General features: G+C 49.1%; 1 protein-coding gene across 4 annotated transcripts in view; it reads left to right on the plus strand.

The window, feature by feature from the left end:
• The window catches only part of LOC112231646 (lipopolysaccharide-responsive and beige-like anchor protein), a 351,054-nt gene that overhangs the window by 318,162 nt on the left and 12,562 nt on the right, over positions 1–20,330 (plus strand). For all 4 annotated transcript variants that reach the window (XM_042311819.1, XM_042311822.1, XM_042311821.1 and 1 more), the window contains 2 exons: positions 4,997–5,152; positions 13,213–13,380. In XM_042311819.1, the coding sequence (XP_042167753.1) occupies positions 4,997–5,152; positions 13,213–13,380 (324 nt within the window). The remainder of the gene's footprint in view (positions 1–4,996; positions 5,153–13,212; positions 13,381–20,330) is intronic.

Here is a 20,330-nt window from a genome sequence, read left to right on the forward strand (position 1 = left end):
TTCCTCTAACGGTTGTCTAGTTAAAATGTCATTTCCAGCAGCTCGTCTCCATCCAGATCCATTTCTCCCCTCTTTTTTATATACTGTGTGTGTGTCGTATCAAATCAAATTTGATTTGCTTTGTAAACAACAGGTGTGGACTAGTGAAATGTTTACTTACGTGCCATTCCCAACAATGTAGAGAGAAAGAAAATAGAGAAATAATAGAAAAGTAAAACCCGTAATAATAAAAGTAATAATAAATACAATAACTTGTTGTGCAGGGGTATGAGGTAATTGAGGTAGATATCTACATATAACTATGGATAAAGTGACCATAAACAGTAACAGCAGCATATGTGATGAGACAAAATAGTTGGTACAAAAAGGGTCAATGCAGATAGTCCAGGTAGCTATTGATTACTATTTAACGGTCTTATGGCTTGGGGATAGAAGCTGTTCAGGTTCCTGTTGGTTCCAGACTTGGTACATTGGTACCGCTTGCTGTGCGGTAGCAGAGAGAACATGCTATGACTTGGGTGGTTGGAGACTTTGACCATTTTTAGGGCCTTCCTCTGACACCGCCTGGTATAGAGGTCCTAGATGGCAGGGAGCTCGGCCCCAGTGACGGACTGGGCCGTCGGCACTACCCTCTGTAGAGCCTTGCGGTCGGATGCCAAGCATATGCCGTACCAAGTTGTGATGGATGCAGCCAGTCAAGATGCTCTCAATAGTGCAGCTGTAGAAGTTTTTGAGAATGTGGGGACCCATGCCAAATCTTTTCATCCTCCTGAGGGGGAAGAGGTGTTGTCGCCCCCCCATGATAGATCCTTAGTGATGTGAACACAGAGGGACTTGAAGCTCTCGACCTGCTCCACTGCAGCCCCGTCTATGTGAATGGGGGCGTGCTCGTCCCTCCGTTTCCTTTAGTCCACGATCAGTTCCTTGGTCTTACTGACGTTGAGGGAGAGGTTGTTGTTCTGGCACCACACTGCTAAGTCTCCGACCTCCTCCCTATAGGCTGTCTGATCATAGTCTGTGATCAGGCCTACCAATGTTGTGTCGTTGGCAAACACTGGAACGGCCCGTCAGGAAGTCCAGGATCCAGTGTTCGGTTCCAGGGTTCTTAGCTTAGTGATGAGCTTGGAGGGCACTATGGTGTTGAACGCTGAGCTGTCGTCAATGAACAGCACTATCACATAGGTGTTCATCATGTCCAGGTGGAAAAGGGCAGTGTGGAGTCCAATAGAGATTGTGTCATCTGTGGATCTGTTGGGGTGGTATGCAAATTGGAGTGGGTCCAGGGTGTCTAGAATGATGGTGTTGGTGTGAGCCATGACCAGCCTTTCAAAGCATTTCATTGCTACAGATGTGAGTCCTATGGGGCGATAGTCCTTTTACAGGTTACTATGGTGATCTTAGGCACAGGGACTATGGTGGTCTTCTTGAAACATGTAGTTATTACAGACTGGGCCCGGGAGAGGTTGAAAATGTCAGTGAAGACACACTCAGCTCTGAGTATGCGTTCTGGTAGTCCGTCTGGCCCTGCGGCCTTGAGTGTTAATGAACCTTTTTAAGGTCTTACTCACATTGGCTATGGCTCAGTGTTGCTTGCCTCTATACACTTATTACTGATGTGACTGATGTGGTAAACTCCTACTGGAACATATTCCAGTCTGTGCTAGCGAAACAGGCCTGTAGCTTAGAATCCGCTTCATCGGAACAACTTCTGCATTAAGCGCGTCACTGGTACTTCCTGTATGAGTTTTTTCTTGTAAGCAAGAACAAGGGGGATAGAATTATGGTCAGATTTGCCAAATGGAGGTCGAGGGAAAGCTTTGTTTGCGTTTCTGTGTGTGGAGTAAAGGTGATGTAGGGTTTTTTTCGCCTGTAGTTGCACACGTGAACATGGGCACTTTCATAGATGTTCATGCATATGTCTGAGGCCATTCAACCATTTTTGAATAAAACAAAAAGTCCCTCTACTTTAAAAAATAATAATTTTTCGTCACACTCGGAATGCACATCAGATTCAATCTCTGCCACTCACTCACAGCTCTGTTTTGTCATTTTTCAGCACCAGCCCACACGCTCCACATCACATGTATCATGCGTTTGGTGAGGGGATATTTTCTTAACGTGTCATTTATGTATTTATACTTCTCACATTCCACAAGTAGCTTCAGTTTAAACACAGTAAATTGTATTTGGCTGGCGGGGCGGCCGTGGCGGGGGGAAATGTTGATAATTGGTTGAAGTATTCGTCAGACGTGGCGTGCTGGTCTCTGTCAGGGATACCTGGGCCGGACCCTCACCTGTTCATCTTGAGTTAGAGCAGAAGAGAGGATGAAGTTACAGAAGTCTAGAACCTAATGTGCCTGTTTGTTCCCTGGACACAGATTTAGTCCAGTCTAGTCCTGGACTAAAAAATATTGATCATTTAGGATTCGACTTAATCTTTGTCCGGGAAACTGGCGCAGCATATCTTAATATCTAACCGACTACAAAGCACTTCATGATAGATGGCTACGTCTGCAAGGCCAAGGAAATGCATCAGTCCAAAACAGACATTGATCTGCCTTTGTTTTAGTCTGTTATTTCTTTTGTCTTTTCTCTCTCTCTCTATCTCTCCCACTCACTCTCACCCTCTCACTCTCTCACCCTCTCACTCACTCACTCACTCACTCACTCACACACACACACACACACACACACACAAACCTCCAACTCAGCGATAAGGGGCCAAAGTGGATTTAATTTATGTTGTCCTGACTATGTGTGGCTCCTCTCCTCTTCTTAGCTATTGGAAGTCTCTTCTCCTTCTGGGGGGAGAGAGAATATGCACGCTCATCGTTACTCAAACTCTTAGGCCCAGTGGAAAATGTGAAACCCTTGTAAACGCCACGTCCTAGATGTTTTATGTATTCCCTCACAAATCAAAATGGTGGTGCTGCTGCCGTGGCGACGAACGTGCGGTAGCTCCAGTAATGATCTGATGTCTTTGTTAAAACGATTAACGCGGCAATATCGTAAAGGAAAACAATCAGATTTTATACAATACATTTTTCCTCAGACTTACATGCTTTACTTAATGAATTACATCTGTCTGTATTTCTATCCTCTTCCTCACCTCCCCCTGTCCCCTCCTCCCTACCCCTCTCTCCCTCCACCATACCTCCCTCCCCATCCTCCTCCCTCCCTCCCTCCCCATCCCCCTCTCTCCCTCCACCATCCCTCCCTCTCTCCCTCCACCATCCCTCCCTCTCTCCACCATCCCTCCCTCTCTCCCTCCACCATCCCTCCCTCTCCCCCTCCCTCCCTCTCCCCCTCTCTCCCCCTCCCTCTCTCCCCCTCCCTCCCTCCCTCCCTCCCTCTCCCCCTCCCTCCCTCTCCCCCTCCCTCCCTCCCTCTCCCCCTCCCTCTCCCCCTCCCTCTCCCCCTCCCTCTCCCCCCTCCCTCCCTCCCCCTCCCCCCCCCTCCCTCCCTCTCCCTCCCTCCCTCCCTCTTCCCCTCTCTCCCTCCCTCCCTCCCTCTTCCCCCTCCCCTCCCTCCCTCTCCCCCTCTCCCCCTCCCTCTTCCCTCTCCCCCTCCCTCCCTCCCTCTCCCCCTCTCCCCCTCTCCCCCTCCCTCCCTCTCCCCCTCCCTCTTCCCCTCTTCCCCTCTCCCCCTCCCTCCCTCTCCCCCTCTCCCCCTCCCTCCCCCTCCCTCCCTCTCCCCCTCTCCCCCTCCCTCCCTCCCCCTCCCTCCCACTCTCCCCCTCCCTCCCTTTTTCCCTCCCCGTCCCCCCTCTCTCTCTCCCACCCCATCCCCCTCTCTCCCTCCCACCCCCTCTCTCTCTCCCACCCCATCCCCCTCTCTCCCTCCCACCCCCCCCCTCTCTCTCCCTCCCCATCCCCCTCTCTCTCTCTCCCTCCCCATCCCCCTCCCTCCTTCTCTCTATCCCTCTCCCCCTCCCTCCCTCTCCCCCTCCCCCTCCCCCTCCCTCCCCCTCCCCCTCCCTCTCCCTCCCCCTCCCTCCCTCCCTCTTCCCCTCTCCCCCTCCCTCCCTCCCTCCCTCTTCCCCTCTCCCCCTCCCTCTTCCCCTCTCCCCCTCCCCCTCCCTCTTCCCCTCTCCCCCTCCCTCCCTCCCTCTCCCCCTCTCCCCTCTCCCCCCCTCCCTCCCTCTCCCCCTCTCCCCCTCCCTCTTCCCCTCTCCCCCTCCCTCCCTCCCTCTCCCCCTCTCCCCCTCCCTCCCTTTTTCCCTCCCGTCCCCCTCTCTCTCTCCCACCCCATCCCCCTCTCTCCCTCCCACCCCCCCCTCTCTCTCCCACCCCATCCCCCTCTCTCCCTCCCACCCCCCTCTCTCTCCCTCCCACCCCCTCTCTTTCCCTCCCACCCCCTCTCTCTCCCTCCCCATCCCCCTCTCTCTCTCTCCCTCCCCATCCCCCTCCCTCCTTCTCTCTATCCCTCTCCCCCTCCCCCTCCCCCTCCCTCCCCCTCCCTCCCTCTCCCCCTCCCCCTCCCTCTCCCTCCCCTCCCTCCCTCCCTCTTCCCCTCTCCCCCTCCCTCCCTCTTCCCCTCTCCCCTCCCTCCCTCCCTCTCCCCCTCTCCCCCTCCCTCCCTCTCCCCCTCCCTCCCTCCCCCTCCCTCCCCTCTCCCCCTCCCTCCCTTTTTCCCTCCCCGTCCCCCTCTCTCTCTCCCACCCCATCCCCCTCTCTCTCTCTCCCACCCCATCCCCCCTCTCTCCCTCCCACCCCCCCCCTCTCTCCCTCCCACCCCCCTCTCTCTCCCTCCCACCCCCTCTCTCTCCCTCCCCATCCCCCTCTCTCTCCCTCCCCATCCCCCTCCCTCCTTCTCTCTATCCCTCTCCCCTCCCTCCCTCCTTCTCTCTATCCCTCCCCCTCTCCCTCCCCATCCCCCTCCCTCCTTCTCCTCCCCCTTCCTCCCTCCCCCCTCCCCATCCCTCCTTCTCCTCCCCTTCCTCTCTCCCTCCTTCTCCTCCCCTCATCCTTCCTCCTCCTCTCCTTCCCCTCTCCAGCCAGTAATGTGGGGACCCACCGTCGTCAGATCACAGACCTGTTGGACCAGAGCATTCACATCCACTCTCAGTGTTTCATCATCACTGCAGACAACCGCTTCATCCTGCTCTGTGGCTTCTGGGACAAGAGCTTCCGCGTCTATTCCACTGACTCAGGTACAGCCTTTACAAATTTGCTCTATCGAGTTCTATATAGGCAACTGACCTAGGTACAACCTTTATTGTAGAGTGACTTCAGAGTCCTTTTCACTCCACTGCCCTTATGCATATGTTCATTAAGACTTCGATATAGTCATCTGACCCAGGCACAGTCTTTATACTTATTTCCCCTACAGATTCTTATTATCTTCTCTGACTCAGGTACAGCCCTGACAACATAGATCCATATGAGCACTGTGTATATCACTGACTCAGAATCAGTACTTATTCTAGAATCTAGAGCAACTTCAGAGTCTCATTATTCACTCCCCTTCACCCCATCAGAGCTCCGTGTTCTCAACTGATTCAGCCTTTACTACACAGCTCCATCTGAGCCCTGTGTGCTTCACTGACTCAGGAACAGCCTTTTGTATTTTGCTCTACCCCAAATCAAATGTATTTATACATCAGCAGATGTTCCAAAGTGCTTATACAGAAACCCAGCCTAAAACTCCAATAAGCAAGCAATGCAGATGTAGCAATGCACCCCTTCTGAGTCCTCTGTAGTCAACTGACCCAGGTACAGCCTTTCAAATATAGTTCCATCAGAGGCCTGTATTCTCCCCTGACCCGATTACAGCCCTTATTCTAGTGTCATTCAGTGTCCTATTAACTTCACCATTCATTTCACAGCCCCTAATCATCGGCCCTTCCACAAGACACCTAATCCATCAGGTACAGCCTTTATAGTAGGTGTAGGTATAGCCCCATTAGAGCCCTGTTTACTGTACTGACCCAGGTACAGCCTTTATAGTAGGTGTAGGTATAGCCCCATTAGAGCCCTGTTTACTGTACTGACCCAGGTACAGCCTTTATAGTAGGTGTAGGTATAGCCCCATTAGAGCCCTGTTTACTGTACTGACCCAGGTACAGCCTTTATAGTAGGTGTAGGTATAGCCCCATTAGAGCCCTGTTTACTGTACTGACCCAGGTACAGCCTTTATAGTAGGTGTAGGTATAGCCCCATTAGAGCCCTGTTTACTGTACTGACCCAGGTACAGCCTTTATAGTAGGTGTAGGTATAGCCCCATTAGAGCTCTGTTTACTGTACTGACCCAGGTACAGCCTTTATAGTAGGTGTAGGTATAGCCCCATTAGAGCCCTGTTTACTGTACTGACCCAGGTACAGCCTTTATAGTAGGTGTAGGTATAGCCCCATTAGATCCCTGTTTACTGTACTGACCCAGGTACAGCCTTTATAGTAGGTGTAGGTATAGCCCCATTAGAGCCCTGTTTACTGTACTGACCCAGGTACAGCCTTTATAGTAGGTGTAGGTATAGCCCCATTAGAGCCCTGTTTACTGTACTGACCCAGGTACAGCCTTTATAGTAGGTGTAGGTATAGCCCCATTAGAGCCATGTTTATTGTACTGACCCAGGTACAGCCTTTATAATAAGCATAGGTATATAAGCATAGGTATAGCCTCTATCCTCCAGCTCCATACGTCCCCGGCTACGTCTCTGTCCCCCGGCTACGTCTCTGTCCCCCGGCTACGTCTCTGTCCCCCGGCTGCGTCTCTATATATCCCGGCTCAGTCTCTATATATCCCGGCTCAGTCTCTATATATCCCGGCTCCGTCTCTATATATCCCGGCTCAGTCTCTATATATCCCGGCTCAGTCTCTATATATCCCGGCTCAGTCTCTATATATCCCAGCTCCGTCTCTATATATCCCGGCTCAGTCTCTATATATCCCGGCTCCGTCTCTATATATCCCGGCTACGTCTCTATATATCCCGGCTCAGTCTCTATATATCCCGGCTCAGTCTCTATATATCCCGGCTACGTCTCTATATATCCCGGCTCCGTCTCTATATATCCCGGCTCCGTCTCTATATATCCCGGCTCCGTCTCTATATATCCCGGCTCAGTCTCTATATATCCCGGCTCAGTCTCTATATATCCCGGCTCCGTCTCTATATATCCCGGCTCCGTCTCTATATATCCCGGCTCAGTCTCTATATATCCCGGCTCCGTCTCTATATACCCCGGCTCAGTCTCTATATACCCCGGCTCAGTCTCTATATACCCCGGCTCAGTCTCTATATATCCCGGCTCAGTCTCTATATATCCCGGCTCAGTCTCTATATATCCCGGCTCAGTCTCTATATATCCCGGCTCAGTCTCTATATATCCCGGCTCCGTCTCTATATATCCCGGCTCCGTCTCTATATATCCCGGCTCCGTCTCTATATATCCCGGCTCAGTCTCTATATATCGGCTCAGTCTCTATATATCCCGGCTCAGTCTCTATATATCCCGGCTCCGTCTCTATATACCCCGGCTCAGTCTCTATATATCCCGGCTCAGTCTCTATATATCCCGGCTCCGTCTCTATATATCCCGGCTCAGTCTCTATATACCCCGGCTCCGTCTCTATATATCCCGGCTCAGTCTCTATATACCCCGGCTCCGTCTCTATATATCCCGGCTCAGTCTCTATATACCCCGGCTCCGTCTCTATATATCCCGGCTCAGTCTCTATATATCCCGGCTCAGTCTCTATATACCCCGGCTCCGTCTCTATATATCCCGGCTCAGTCTCTATATATCCCGGCTCAGTCTCTATATACCCCGGCTCCGTCTCTATATATCCCGGCTCAGTCTCTATATATCCCGGCTCCGTCTCTATATATCCCGGCTCCGTCTCTATATATCCCGGCTCAGTCTCTATATATCTACATCTCTATATATTCTATATATCCCGGCTCAGTCTCTATATATCCGGCTACATCTCTATATATTCTATATATCCCGGCTACATCTCTATATATTCTATATATCCCGGCTCCATCTCTATATATCCCGGCTACATCTCTATATATTCTATATATCCCGGCTTAGTCTCTATATATCCCGGCTCAGTCTCTATATATCCCGGCTCAGTCTCTATATATCCCGGCTCAGTCTCTATATATCCCGGCTCAGTCTCTATATATCCCGGCTCCGTCTCTATATATCCCGGCTCAGTCTCTATATATCCCGGCTCAGTCTCTATATATCCCGGCTCAGTCTCTATATATCCCAGCTACGTCTCTATATATCCCGGCTCAGTCTCTATATATCCCAGCTCCGTCTCTATATATCCCGGCTCAGTCTCTATATATCCCGGCTCCGTCTCTATATATCCCGGCTACGTCTCTATATATCCCGGCTCAGTCTCTATATATCCCGGCTCAGTCTCTATATATCCCAGCTACGTCTCTATATATCCCGGCTCCGTCTCTATATATCCCGGCTCCGTCTCTATATATCCCGGCTCAGTCTCTATATATCCCGGCTCAGTCTCTATATATCCCGGCTCCGTCTCTATATATCCCGGCTCCGTCTCTATATATCCCGGCTCCGTCTCTATATATCCCGGCTCAGTCTCTATATATCCGGCTCCGTCTCTATATACCCCGGCTCAGTCTCTATATACCCCGGCTCAGTCTCTATATACCCCGGCTCAGTCTCTATATATCCCGGCTCAGTCTCTATATATCCCGGCTCAGTCTCTATATATCCCGGCTCCGTCTCTATATATCCCGGCTCCGTCTCTATATATCCCGGCTCCGTCTCTATATATCCCGGCTCAGTCTCTATATATCCCGGCTCAGTCTCTATATATCCCGGCTCAGTCTCTATATATCCCGGCTCCGTCTCTATACCCCGGCTCAGTCTCTATATATCCCGGCTCAGTCTCTATATATCCCGGCTCCGTCTCTATATATCCCGGCTCAGTCTCTATATACCCCGGCTCCGTCTCTATATATCCCGGCTCAGTCTCTATATACCCCGGCTCCGTCTCTATATATCCCGGCTCAGTCTCTATATACCCCGGCTCCGTCTCTATATATCCCGGCTCAGTCTCTATATATCCCGGCTCAGTCTCTATATACCGGCTCCGTCTCTATATATCCCGGCTCAGTCTCTATATATCCCGGCTCAGTCTCTATATACCCCGGCTCCGTCTCTATATATCCCGGCTCAGTCTCTATATATCCCAGCTCCGTCTCTATATATCCCGGCTCCGTCTCTATATATCCCGGCTCAGTCTCTATATATCCCGGCTACATCTCTATATATTCTATATATCCCGGCTCAGTCTCTATATATCCCGGCTACATCTCTATATATTCTATATATCCCGGCTACATCTCTATATATTCTATATATCCCGGCTCCGTCTCTATATATCCCGGCTACATCTCTATATATTCTATATATCCCGGCTCAGTCTCTATATATCCCGGCTCAGTCTCTATATATCCCGGCTCAGTCTCTATATATCCCGGCTCAGTCTCTATATATCCCGGCTCAGTCTCTATATATCCCGGCTCAGTCTCTATATATCCCGGCTCAGTCTCTATATATCCCGGCTCAGTCTCTATATATCCCGGCTCAGTCTCTATATATCCCGGCTCAGTCTCTATATATCCCGGCTCAGTCTCTATATATCCCGGCTCAGTCTCTATATATCCCGGCTCAGTCTCTATATATCCCGGCTCAGTCTCTATATATCCCGGCTCCGTCTCTATATATCCCGGCTCCGTCTCTATATATCCGGCTCCGTCTCTATATATCCCGGCTCCGTCTCTATATATCCCGGCTCCGTCTCTATATATCCCGGCTCAGTCTCTATATATCCCGGCTCAGTCTCTATATATCCCGGCTCAGTCTCTATATATCCCGGCTCCGTCTCTATATATCCCGGCTCCGTCTCTATATATCCCGGCTCCGTCTCTATATATCCCGGCTCCGTCTCTATATATCCCGGCTCAGTCTCTATATATCCCGGCTCAGTCTCTATATATCCCGGCTCAGTCTCTATATATCCCGGCTCAGTCTCTATATATCCCGGCTCAGTCTCTATATATCCCGGCTCCGTCTCTATATATCCCGGCTCAGTCTCTATATATCCCGGCTCCGTCTCTATATATCCCGGCTCAGTCTCTATATATCCCGGCTCAGTCTCTATATATCCCGGCTCTGTCTCTATATATCCCGGCTCAGTCTCTATATATCCCGGCTCAGTCTCTATATATCCCGGCTCCATCTCTATATATCCCGGCTCCGTCTCTATATATCCCGGCTCAGTCTCTATATATCCCGGCTCAGTCTCTATATATCCCGGCTCAGTCTCTATATATCCCGGCTCAGTCTCTATATATCCCGGCTCAGTCTCTATATATCCCGGCTCCGTCTCTATATATCCCGGCTCCGTCTCTATCCCCCAGCTCTCATCTACAACCCCATTCAGAACCACTCTGGAGATCTACAAAAGGCCTGTGATTCAATTTTGAAAGGCAGAGGCTCTCCATCTCTCCATCTCCTGTAAAGGGGGGGGAAGAGGGTCGGGGAAGAGAGAGACCATTGTGTGTCTGTCTCAGGGGTGTGCGACCGGAACACGAACATGGCTTTAATCTTACACGCGTTCAACAGCTGCTGTCCCGCTCCCCGTCGCCCCCCCAGGTTAAAGAATAGGACTGATTTGATCAATTTACTACACTTGATTTGGAAACAGCGACACTCTCCTCCCTCCCCACCTTGCTCATAGTTCCCTGTTGATTGAATGTAATCTGAAATTGAAGTGGGTGGGGGTGTATTTAAAGGGATAGTTCTCCCAAATGACATTGGTTTCCTTACCCTGTTAGTGGTCTATGGACAAGGTGTAACAGCAATCCAGACTTATATTTTAGCATTTGTGGCACAAATACCATTCATCCATGGGACTGATATTAGCATTTTTTCGCCTCATGTTCAAATCATCTACAAATGACTTTGTTGAGCTTCGCAATCAATTTGAGATACTTTTTTAGATACTTAAAACCTGTAACACCCACGTGTTAGAATGAAGTCTTAGATTTGGCATAGTTCATGCACTGTGCAGAAATGAATCCATAATTAGGAATCTATAATTATTTTCTAGTGTATATATGAACTGTCAGACATTTTTAATATTACATAGCTATGATGTCTTGGTTAACTGTGTCTGTAAGAAGCTGAGCCAGACTGCGCACGTGGACACACACACAATTATCCCTCTCTTTATCCAGATAAAAGGTCATTATGAAACAGACAGTGAAGCTGACACCCAGACAGAAATGCACCCTGGGTTACAGAACAGTGAAGTGTGTCTGTAATACTAGATAAATATTCACTGAATGACTGTAGAGGTCACAGTATGACGAGGGTACGGCCTGTTAGACAGCCGTGGTGCTGTTACTATGGGCCTGCAATCTGACAGCAATTACACACACACACACATGTGCACACACAAACACCAAGAGAAAATATTTACACTCCTGTGAAGATCAGTGTGAGACTGTGAGCTCATCTGGAAGGTGTACAATAGTTACTCCAGCAGACACATGCAACAACTAGGTATATTAATGTTTCAGAGAGTGTGTTTTTACTCCAGCATACACATGCAGGTATATTAATGGTTCAGAGAGTGTGTTTTTACTCCAGCAGACACATGCAGGTATATTAATGGTTCAGAGAGTATGTTTTTACTCCAGCAGACACATGCAGGTATATTAATGGTTCAGAGAGTATGTTTTTACTCCAGCAGACACATGCAGGTATATTAATGTTTCAGAGAGTGTGTTTTTACTCCAGCAGACACATGCAGGTATATTAATGGTTCAGAGAGTGTGTTTTTACTCCAGCAGACACATGCAGGTATATTAATGGTTCAGAGAGTGTGTTTTTACTCCAGCAGACACATGCAACAACTAGGTATATTAATGGTTCAGAGAGTGTGTTTTTACTCCAGCAGACACATGCAGGTATATTAATGTTTCAGAGAGTGTGTTTTTACTCCAGCAGACACATGCAGGTATATTAATGTTTCAGAGAGTGTGTTTTTACTCCAGCAGACACATGCAGGTATATTAATGTTTCAGAGAGTGTGTTTTTACTCCAGCAGACACATGCAGGTATATTAATGTTTCAGAGAGTGTGTTTTTACTCCAGCAGACACATGCAGGTATATTAATGGTTCAGAGAGTGTGTTTTTACTCCAGCAGACACATGCAGGTATATTAATGGTTCAGAGAGTGTGTTTTTACTCCAGCAGACACATGCAGGTATATTAATGGTTCAGAGAGTGTGTTTTTACTCCAGCAGACACATGCAGGTATATTAATGTTTCAGAGAGTGTGTTTTTACTCCAGCAGACACATGCAGGTATATTAATGTTTCAGAGAGTGTGTTTTTACTCCAGCAGACACATGCAGGTATATTAATGTTTCAGAGAGTGTGTTTTTACTCCAGCAGACACATGCAGGTATATTAATGGTTCAGAGAGTGTGTTTTTACTCCAGCAGACACATGCAGGTATATTAATGTTTCAGAGAGTGTGTTTTTACTCCAGCAGACACATGCAGGTATATTAATGTTTCAGAGAGTGTGTTTTTACTCCAGCAGACACATGCAGGTATATTAATGGTTCAGAGAGTGTGTTTTTACTCCAGCAGACACATGCAGGTATATTAATGGTTCAGAGAGTGTGTTTTTACTCCAGCAGACACATGCAGGTATATTAATGTTTCAGAGAGTGTGTTTATACTCCAGCAGACACATGCAGGTATATTAATGTTTCAGAGAGTGTGTTTTTACTCCAGCAGACACATGCAGGTATATTAATGTTTCAGAGAGTGTGTTTTTACTCCAGCAGACACATGCAGGTATATTAATGTTTCAGAGAGTGTGTTTTTACTCCAGCAGACACATGCAGGTATATTAATGGTTCAGAGTGTGTGTTTTTTTGCTCAGCACATTTGTTTGCAAGTAGAAGGTTTATATGATGGAATATTGAGACATTTTATGTTAATGACAGTTTTATACATGTTATTTTAGAACGTTTGCCATTAGTGTTGTTGCTGTAATACTACTGTAAATTGTGTAGCTTGTATGTCAAGTGCCAAATACAGTACATTAAGTACTGTAAAATAAATTGCTACTGTATTTTAATATTTCATAACTAGAATAAAAATCAGGGCTGTGGCTCATATGGTGTGTGTGTTTCCAGGGAAGCTGACCCAGATAGTGTTTGGTCACCGTGACGTGGTGACGTGTCTGGTCAGGTCTGAGTCGTACATCGGAGGGGACTGCTACGTCCTGTCAGGCTCCAGAGACGCCACGTTACTGCTCTGGTACTGGAACGGAAAACACAGAAGCATCGGAGAGAACCCCGGAAGTGAGTCCTTATGCTAGGGGGGGAATCCTACAGTAACATGAAGAGTGAGTCTGTGTTTACACAGGGCAGCCCAATTCAGATCTTTTTTTCTTACTAATTGGTCTTTTGACCAATCAGATCAGCTCTTTTGCCAATAATTGGGAAAACAATCAGAATAGGGCTGCCTGTGTAAAGTACCACACTGTCGCTCAGAACCCTCTCTCTCCGAGACAGGTTTGACTGTATTTACGGCCCCAGTCTGTAAAGTAACAACTAGTTTCAGCTGACCACGCTAGGTCGCCTACACACAGATTGGATTTCAGGGAACTGACTGTGGGCAAGAAATGGCCTCTCGCTCTGTAGTGTGTGTGTGTGTGTGTAGAGAGAAAGTTGGTGTGTGTGAGAGAACATTTAGTGTGTGTGTGTGTGTGTGTGTGTAGAGAGAAAGTTGGTGTGTGTGAGAGAACATTTAGTGTGTGTGTGCGCACATACATCAGTGTGTGTGTGTGTGTTGTCCCTCCATGTGTGTGAAAGTGAGAGTCCGAGGACCACTGAGAGACGGTAGATGTGACGTGGGGGTCGCTGGTCACATGAAAGCCCACCACCTTCCATCTGGTGCGGGGTTCGAGCAGTCATGAGAAGTGCAAAACGTTACCGTTGGGGGCCGCCCCTTACAGCCCTTACTCTTACCATGACATATGACACGGACCGTGATGATCAAAGGACCTAACACAGCACAGAGCAGTGAGAGTCACTGCCTCCATGGTACTAATTTGGCTGGCTTAGAGACCCTTACATCCCGTTAAGTGCTCTGCTACAAATGGACTGCAATTTATGACAAATTGTGATTTGGTTAATAAGACGCATCGGTTGTTGATCTGGAACACGGAACATTAGATGTCAGCGTGTCACTGACCTCATCTGGTGTTTTGGAGGTGGATGTCGCAGTCTTTCCCACCACGAGTGGAATTTACCAAGACGTGTTTCTAAAACTAAAATGAACCAGAAGTGTGGTACAGGGCTACGGGGAAGGTGGGCATGTTGGTTAAGTTACAAAATACAGACTTTTGATTTTGGCTGCTATTTTACAGATTTGGCTGCTATTTTACAGATTTTGATTGCTATTTTATAGATTTGGCTGCTATTTTACAGATTTGGTTGCTATTTCACAGATTTTGACTGCTATTTTATAGATTTGGCTGCTATTTTACAGATTTTGACTGCTATTTTACAGATTTTGACTGCTATTTTACAGATTTGGCTGCTATTTTACAGATTTTGACTGCTATCTTACAGATTTTGGCTGCTATTTTACAGATTTGGCTGCTATTTTACAGATTTGGCTGCTATTTGGTGATTTAGCAGTCAAGGTATTCCTTGTTTCCGAGGTGTAAATTATCATTGGTCCGCATATTCGGTTAATTCTAAATGATATAAATAAGTAAATGTATAATATATTACCATATGAGGTTATTACTTCACACATGGATGATTACATCACTCTGAGGACAATCAGTAGAAATGTACCTTTCATTATTAAAACATGCATACTGTGAGCTATGTTAATTTATACCAAATAGATCAAACAAGAAAGGATTTACATTCTACATACATTAAATGATGTGTGTTCCTTATGAATCCCCAATTCCACATGGGTTACGCTTGACTTTAAGGTTGGCAGATTTGATTGAATGGGGCAGTTGGTATAGGTCTAGGGTATCTGTGTCAATATGTAGGTTGTTCTTCTCCTGCCCCAGGCAGTGCCAGTTTGCATGGTGTACAGTCGAGTAGTGAATCTAGCTTGTGTGTTTGTATAAAGTGTGTGTACAGGGCCTTCAGAAAGTATTCATACCCATTGACTTATTCCACCTTTTGTTGTGTTACAGCCTGAATTAGAAATGGTTTAAATGTATCTATTTTTCTCTTGCCCATCTACACTCAATACCCCATAATGACAAATAGAAAACACGTTTTTAGAAATGTTACCAAAGTTATTGATAATGAAATACAGAAATATCTCATTTACATAAGTATTCACACCCCTGAATACTTTGTAGAAGCAGTCTTTCTGGGTATGTCTCTAAGAGATTTCCACACCTGCATTGTGCAACATTTGCCCATTTATTATTTTCAGAATTCTTCAAGCTCTTGTCAAATTGGTTGTTGATCATTGCTAGACAACCATTTTCAGGTCTTGCCATAGATTTTCAAGTAGATTTAAGTCAAACTGTATCTCGGCAACTCAAGAACATTCTATGTCGTCTTGGTAAGCAACTCCAGTGTATATTTGGACTTGTGTTTTAGGTTATTGTCCTGCTGAAAGGTGAATTTGTCTGGTGGACAGCAGACTGAACCATGTTTTCCTCTAGGATTTTGCCTGTGCTTAGCTCCATTACATTTATCTTTTATCCTGTTTAACTCCCCAGTCCATAATGATTGCAAGCATACCCATAACATGATGCAGCCACTAATATGCTGGAAAATATGGAGAGTGGTACTCAGTAATGTGTTGTATTGGATTTGCCCCAAACATAACACTTTGTATTCAGGACAAGTTAATTGCTTTGTCACATTTTTTGCAGTATTACTTTAGTGCCTTGTTGCAAACAGGATGGATGTTTGGGAGTATTTGTATTCTGTAAAGGCATCCTTATTTTCCCTCTGTCAATTAGGTCAATTATTGTGGAGTAACTACAATGTTGTTGATCCATCCTCAGTTTTCTCCTATCACAGCCAGTTAACTGTTTTAAAGTCACCACTGGCCTCATGGTGAAATCCCTGAGCGGTTTCCTTCCTCTCTGGCATCTGAGTTAGGAAGGACGCCTGTATCTTTGTCGTGACTGGGTGTATTGATACACCATCCAAAGTGTAACTTCACCATGCTCGAATGGATATTCAATGTCTTTTTAATAAAAATATAAAAAAAGTTGTATCTACCAATAGTAGGTGCCCTTATTTGCGAGGCATTGGAAATCCTTCCTGGTCTTTGTGGTTGAATCGGCGTTTGAAATTCACTGCTCGACTGGGGGACCTTACAGATAATTGTATGTGTGGGGAACAGAGATCGGAGATCATGAACAGAGATCATGATTTAAAAATCATGTTAAACACTAAGTCCATGCAACCTATTGTGACTTTTTAAGCACTTTTTAATGGCTTGAATACTTATTGACTCAGGGCATTTCAGCTTTTCATTTGTAAAAAAATATTTATAAACATAATACCACTTTGATAACTCAACAAAATGTGGAAAAAGTCAAGCAGTGTAAATACATTTCTGAAGGCTCTGTATCTGTATATGTGCATCTGTTATTCTTCGGCCTGAGCCAGCCTGCGTTGTGTACAGGGTAGTTTGTGTGAATCAAGTGTGTCTCTGTCTCGGTCTCTCTGTCTCGGTCTCTCTGTCTCTCTGTGTCGGTCTCTCTGTCTCTCTGTGTCGGTCTCTCTGTGTCGGTCTCTCTGTGTCGGTCTCTCTGTGTCGGTCTCTCTGTGTCGGTCTCTCTGTCTCGGTCTCTCTGTCTCGGTCTCTCTGTCTCTCTGTGTCGGTCTCTCTGTGTCGGTCTCTCTGTCTCTCTGTGTCGGTCTCTCTGTGTCGGTCTCTCTGTGTCGGTCTCTCTGTGTCGGTCTCTCTGTGTCGGTCTCTCTGTGTCGGTCTCTCTGTCTCGGTCTCTCTGTCTCTCTGTGTCGGTCTCTCTGTGTCGGTCTCTCTGTCTCGGTCTCTCTGTCTCGGTCTCTCTGTCTCTCTGTGTCGGTCTCTCTGTGTCGGTCTCTCTGTGTCGGTCTCTCTGTCTCGGTCTCTCTCTGTGTCGGTCTCTCTGTGTCGGTCTCTCTGTGTCGGTCTCTCTGTGTCGGTCTCTCTGTCTCGGTCTCTCTGTGTCGGTCTCTCTGTGTCGGTCTCTCTGTGTCGGTCTCTCTGTGTCGGTCTCTCTGTGTCGGTCTCTCTGTGTCGGTCTCTCTGTGTCGGTCTCTCTGTGTCGGTCTCTCTGTGTCGGTCTCTCTGTCTCGGTCTCTCTGTCTCGGTCTCTCTGTCTCTCTGTGCCGGTCTCTCTGTGTCGGTCTCTCTGTGTCGGTCTCTCTGTGTCGGTCTCTCTGTCTCGGTCTCTCTGTCTCTGTGTCGGTCTCTCTGTGTCGGTCTCTCTGTCTCGGTCTCTCTGTCTCGGTCTCTCTGTGTCGGTCTCTCTGTGTCGGTCTCTCTGTCTCGGTCTCTCTGTCTCGGTCTCTCTGTCTCGGTCTCTCTGTGTCGGTCTCTCTGTGTCGGTCTCTCTGTCTCTCTGTGTCGGTCTCTCTGTGTCGGTCTCTCTGTGTCGGTCTCTCTGTGTCGGTCTCTCTGTGTCGGTCTCTCTGTGTCGGTCTCTCTGTGTCGGTCTCTCTGTCTCGGTCTCTCTGTCTCGGTCTCTCTGTCTCTCTGTGTCGGTCTCTCTGTGTCGGTCTCTCTGTGTCGGTCTCTCTGTGTCGGTCTCTCTGTGTCGGTCTCTCTGTGTCGGTCTCTCTGTGTCGGTCTCTCTGTGTCGGTCTCTCTGTGTCGGTCTCTCTGTGTCGGTCTCTCTGTGTCGGTCTCTCTGTCTCGGTCTCTCTGTCTCGGTCTCTCTGTCTCGGTCTCTCTGTCTCGGTCTCTCGGTCTCTCTGTGTCGGTCTCTCTGTGTCGGTCTCTCTGTGTCGGTCTCTCTGTGTCGGTCTCTCTGTGTCGGTCTCTCTGTGTCGGTCTCTCTGTGTCGGTCTCTCTGTGTCGGTGTCTCTGTGTCGGTCTCTCTGTGTCGGTCTCTCTGTGTCGGTCTCTCTGTGTCGGTCTCTCTGTGTCGGTCTCTCTGTGTCTGTCTCTCTGTGTCTGTCTCTCTGTGTCTGTCTCTCTGTGTCGGTCTCTGTGTCTGTCTCGGTCTCTCTGTGTCTGTCTCGGTTTCTCTGTGTCTGTCTCGGTCTCTCTGTGTCTGTCTCGGTCTCTCTGTGTCTGTCTCGGTCTCTCTGTGTCTGTCTCGGTCTCTCTGTGTCTGTCTCGGTCTCTCTGTCTGTCTCGGTCTCTCTCTGTCTGTCTCGGTCTCTCTGTGTCTGTCTCGGTCTCTCTGTGTCTGTCTCGGTCTCTCTGTCTGTCTCGGTCTCTCTCTGTCTGTCTCGGTCTCTCTGTCTGTCTCGGTCTCTCTCTGTTGGTCTCGGTCGCTCGGTCTCTCTCTCTCTGTTGGTCTCGGTCGCTCCGTCTGTCTCGGTCGCTCCGTCTGTCTCGGTCGCTCCGTCTGTCTCGGTCGCTCCGTCTGTCTCGGTCGCTCCGTCTGTCTCGGTCGCTCCGTCTGTCTCGGTCGCTCCGTCTGTCTCGGTCGCTCCGCCTGTCTCGGTCGCTCCGCCTGTCTCGGTCGCTCCGTCTGTCTCGGTCGCTCTCTGTCTGTCTCGGTCGCTCTCTCTCTGTCTGTCTCGGTCTCTGTCTGTCTCGGTCTCGGTCGCTCTGTCTGTCTCGGTCTCGGTCGCTCTGTCTGTCTCGGTCTCGGTCGCTCTGTCTGTCTCGGTCTCGGTCGCTCTGTCCCTCTCTCGGTCTCGGTCGCTCTGTCTCTCTCTCTCTGTCGGTCTCGGTCGCTCTGTCTCTCTCTCTCTGTCGGTCTCGGTCGCTCTGTCTCTCTCTCTCTCTGTCGGTCTCGGTCGCTCTGTCTCTCTCTCTCTGTCGGTCTCGGTCGCTCTGTCTCTCTCTCTCTGTCGGTCTCGGTCGCTCTGTCTCTCTCTCTCTGTCGGTCTCGGTCGCTCTGTCTCTCTCTCTCATGTCGGTCTCGGTCGCTCTGTCTCTCTCTCTCTGTCGGTCTCGGTCGCTCTGTCTCGGTCTCTCTGTCGGTCTCGGTCGCTCTGTCTCTCTCTCTCTCTGTCGGTCTCGGTCGCTCTGTCTCTCTCTCTCTGTCGGTCTCGGTCGCTCTGTCTCTCTCTCTCTCTGTCGGTCTCGGTCGCTCTGTCTCTCTCTCTGTCGGTCTCGGTCGCTCTGTCTCTCTCTCTCTCTGTCGGTCTCGGTCGCTCTGTCTCGGTCTCTCTCTGTCGGTCTCGGTCGCTCTGTCTCGGTCTCTCTCTGTCGGTCTCGGTCGCTCTGTCTCTCTCTCTCTGTCGGTCTCGGCCGCTCTGTCTCGGTCTCTCTCTGTCGGTCTCGGTCGCTCTGTCTCTCTCTCTCTGTCGGTCTCGGCCGCTCTGTCTCGGCCGCTCTGTCTCGGCCGCTCTGTCTCGGCCGCTCCGTCTCGGCCGCTCCGTCTCGGTCGCTCCGTCTCGGTCGCTCCGTCTCGGTCGCTCCGTCTCGGTCGCTCCGTCTCGGTCGCTCCGTCTCGGTCGCTCCGTCTCGGTCGCTCCGTCTCGGTCGCTCCGTCTCGGTCGCTCCGTCTCGGTCGCTCCGTCTCGGTCGCTCCGTCTCGGTCGCTCTGTCTCGGTCTCTCTCTGTTGGTCTCGGTCGCTCTGTCTCTCTCTCTCTGTTGGTCTCGGTCGCTCGGTCTCGGTCGCTCGGTCTCGGCCGCTCGGTCTCGGCCGCTCGGTCTCGGCCGCTCGGTCTCGGCCGCTCGGTCTCGGCCGCTCGGTCTCGGTCGCTCGGTCTCGGTCGCTCGGTCTCGGTCGCTCGGTCTCTCTGTGTCGGTCTCTCTGTGTCGGTCTCTCTGTGTCGGTCTCTCTGTGTCGGTCTCTCTGTGTCGGTCTCTCTGTGTCGGTCTCTCTGTGTCGGTCTCTCTGTGTCGGTCTCTGAGTGTGTGTGCATCTGTTATTCTCCAGCCTGCCAGATTCTGCATGGTGCAGCAGTGAGTTTTAGCAGCAGTACTTTAATCAGTCCGGCCCACCACCACAATATGATGCTCCATTGCTCTAGACCGCATCAGGGTCTGCTAACCATAGGGCACGAACGAACACACACACCAGAAATTCCTTTATTCTCCCGCCAAACACAGTGCTTTCAAGTTCAGACCCCAAACACACACGCACACACACAGACACACAAGCTAGTTCCTGTTTAGCTGCTGGCTGACACAAAT

The sequence above is a fragment of the Oncorhynchus tshawytscha genome, linkage group LG34, assembly GCF_018296145.1.
Source record: "Oncorhynchus tshawytscha isolate Ot180627B linkage group LG34, Otsh_v2.0, whole genome shotgun sequence".
NCBI lineage: Eukaryota > Metazoa > Chordata > Actinopteri > Salmoniformes > Salmonidae > Oncorhynchus > Oncorhynchus tshawytscha.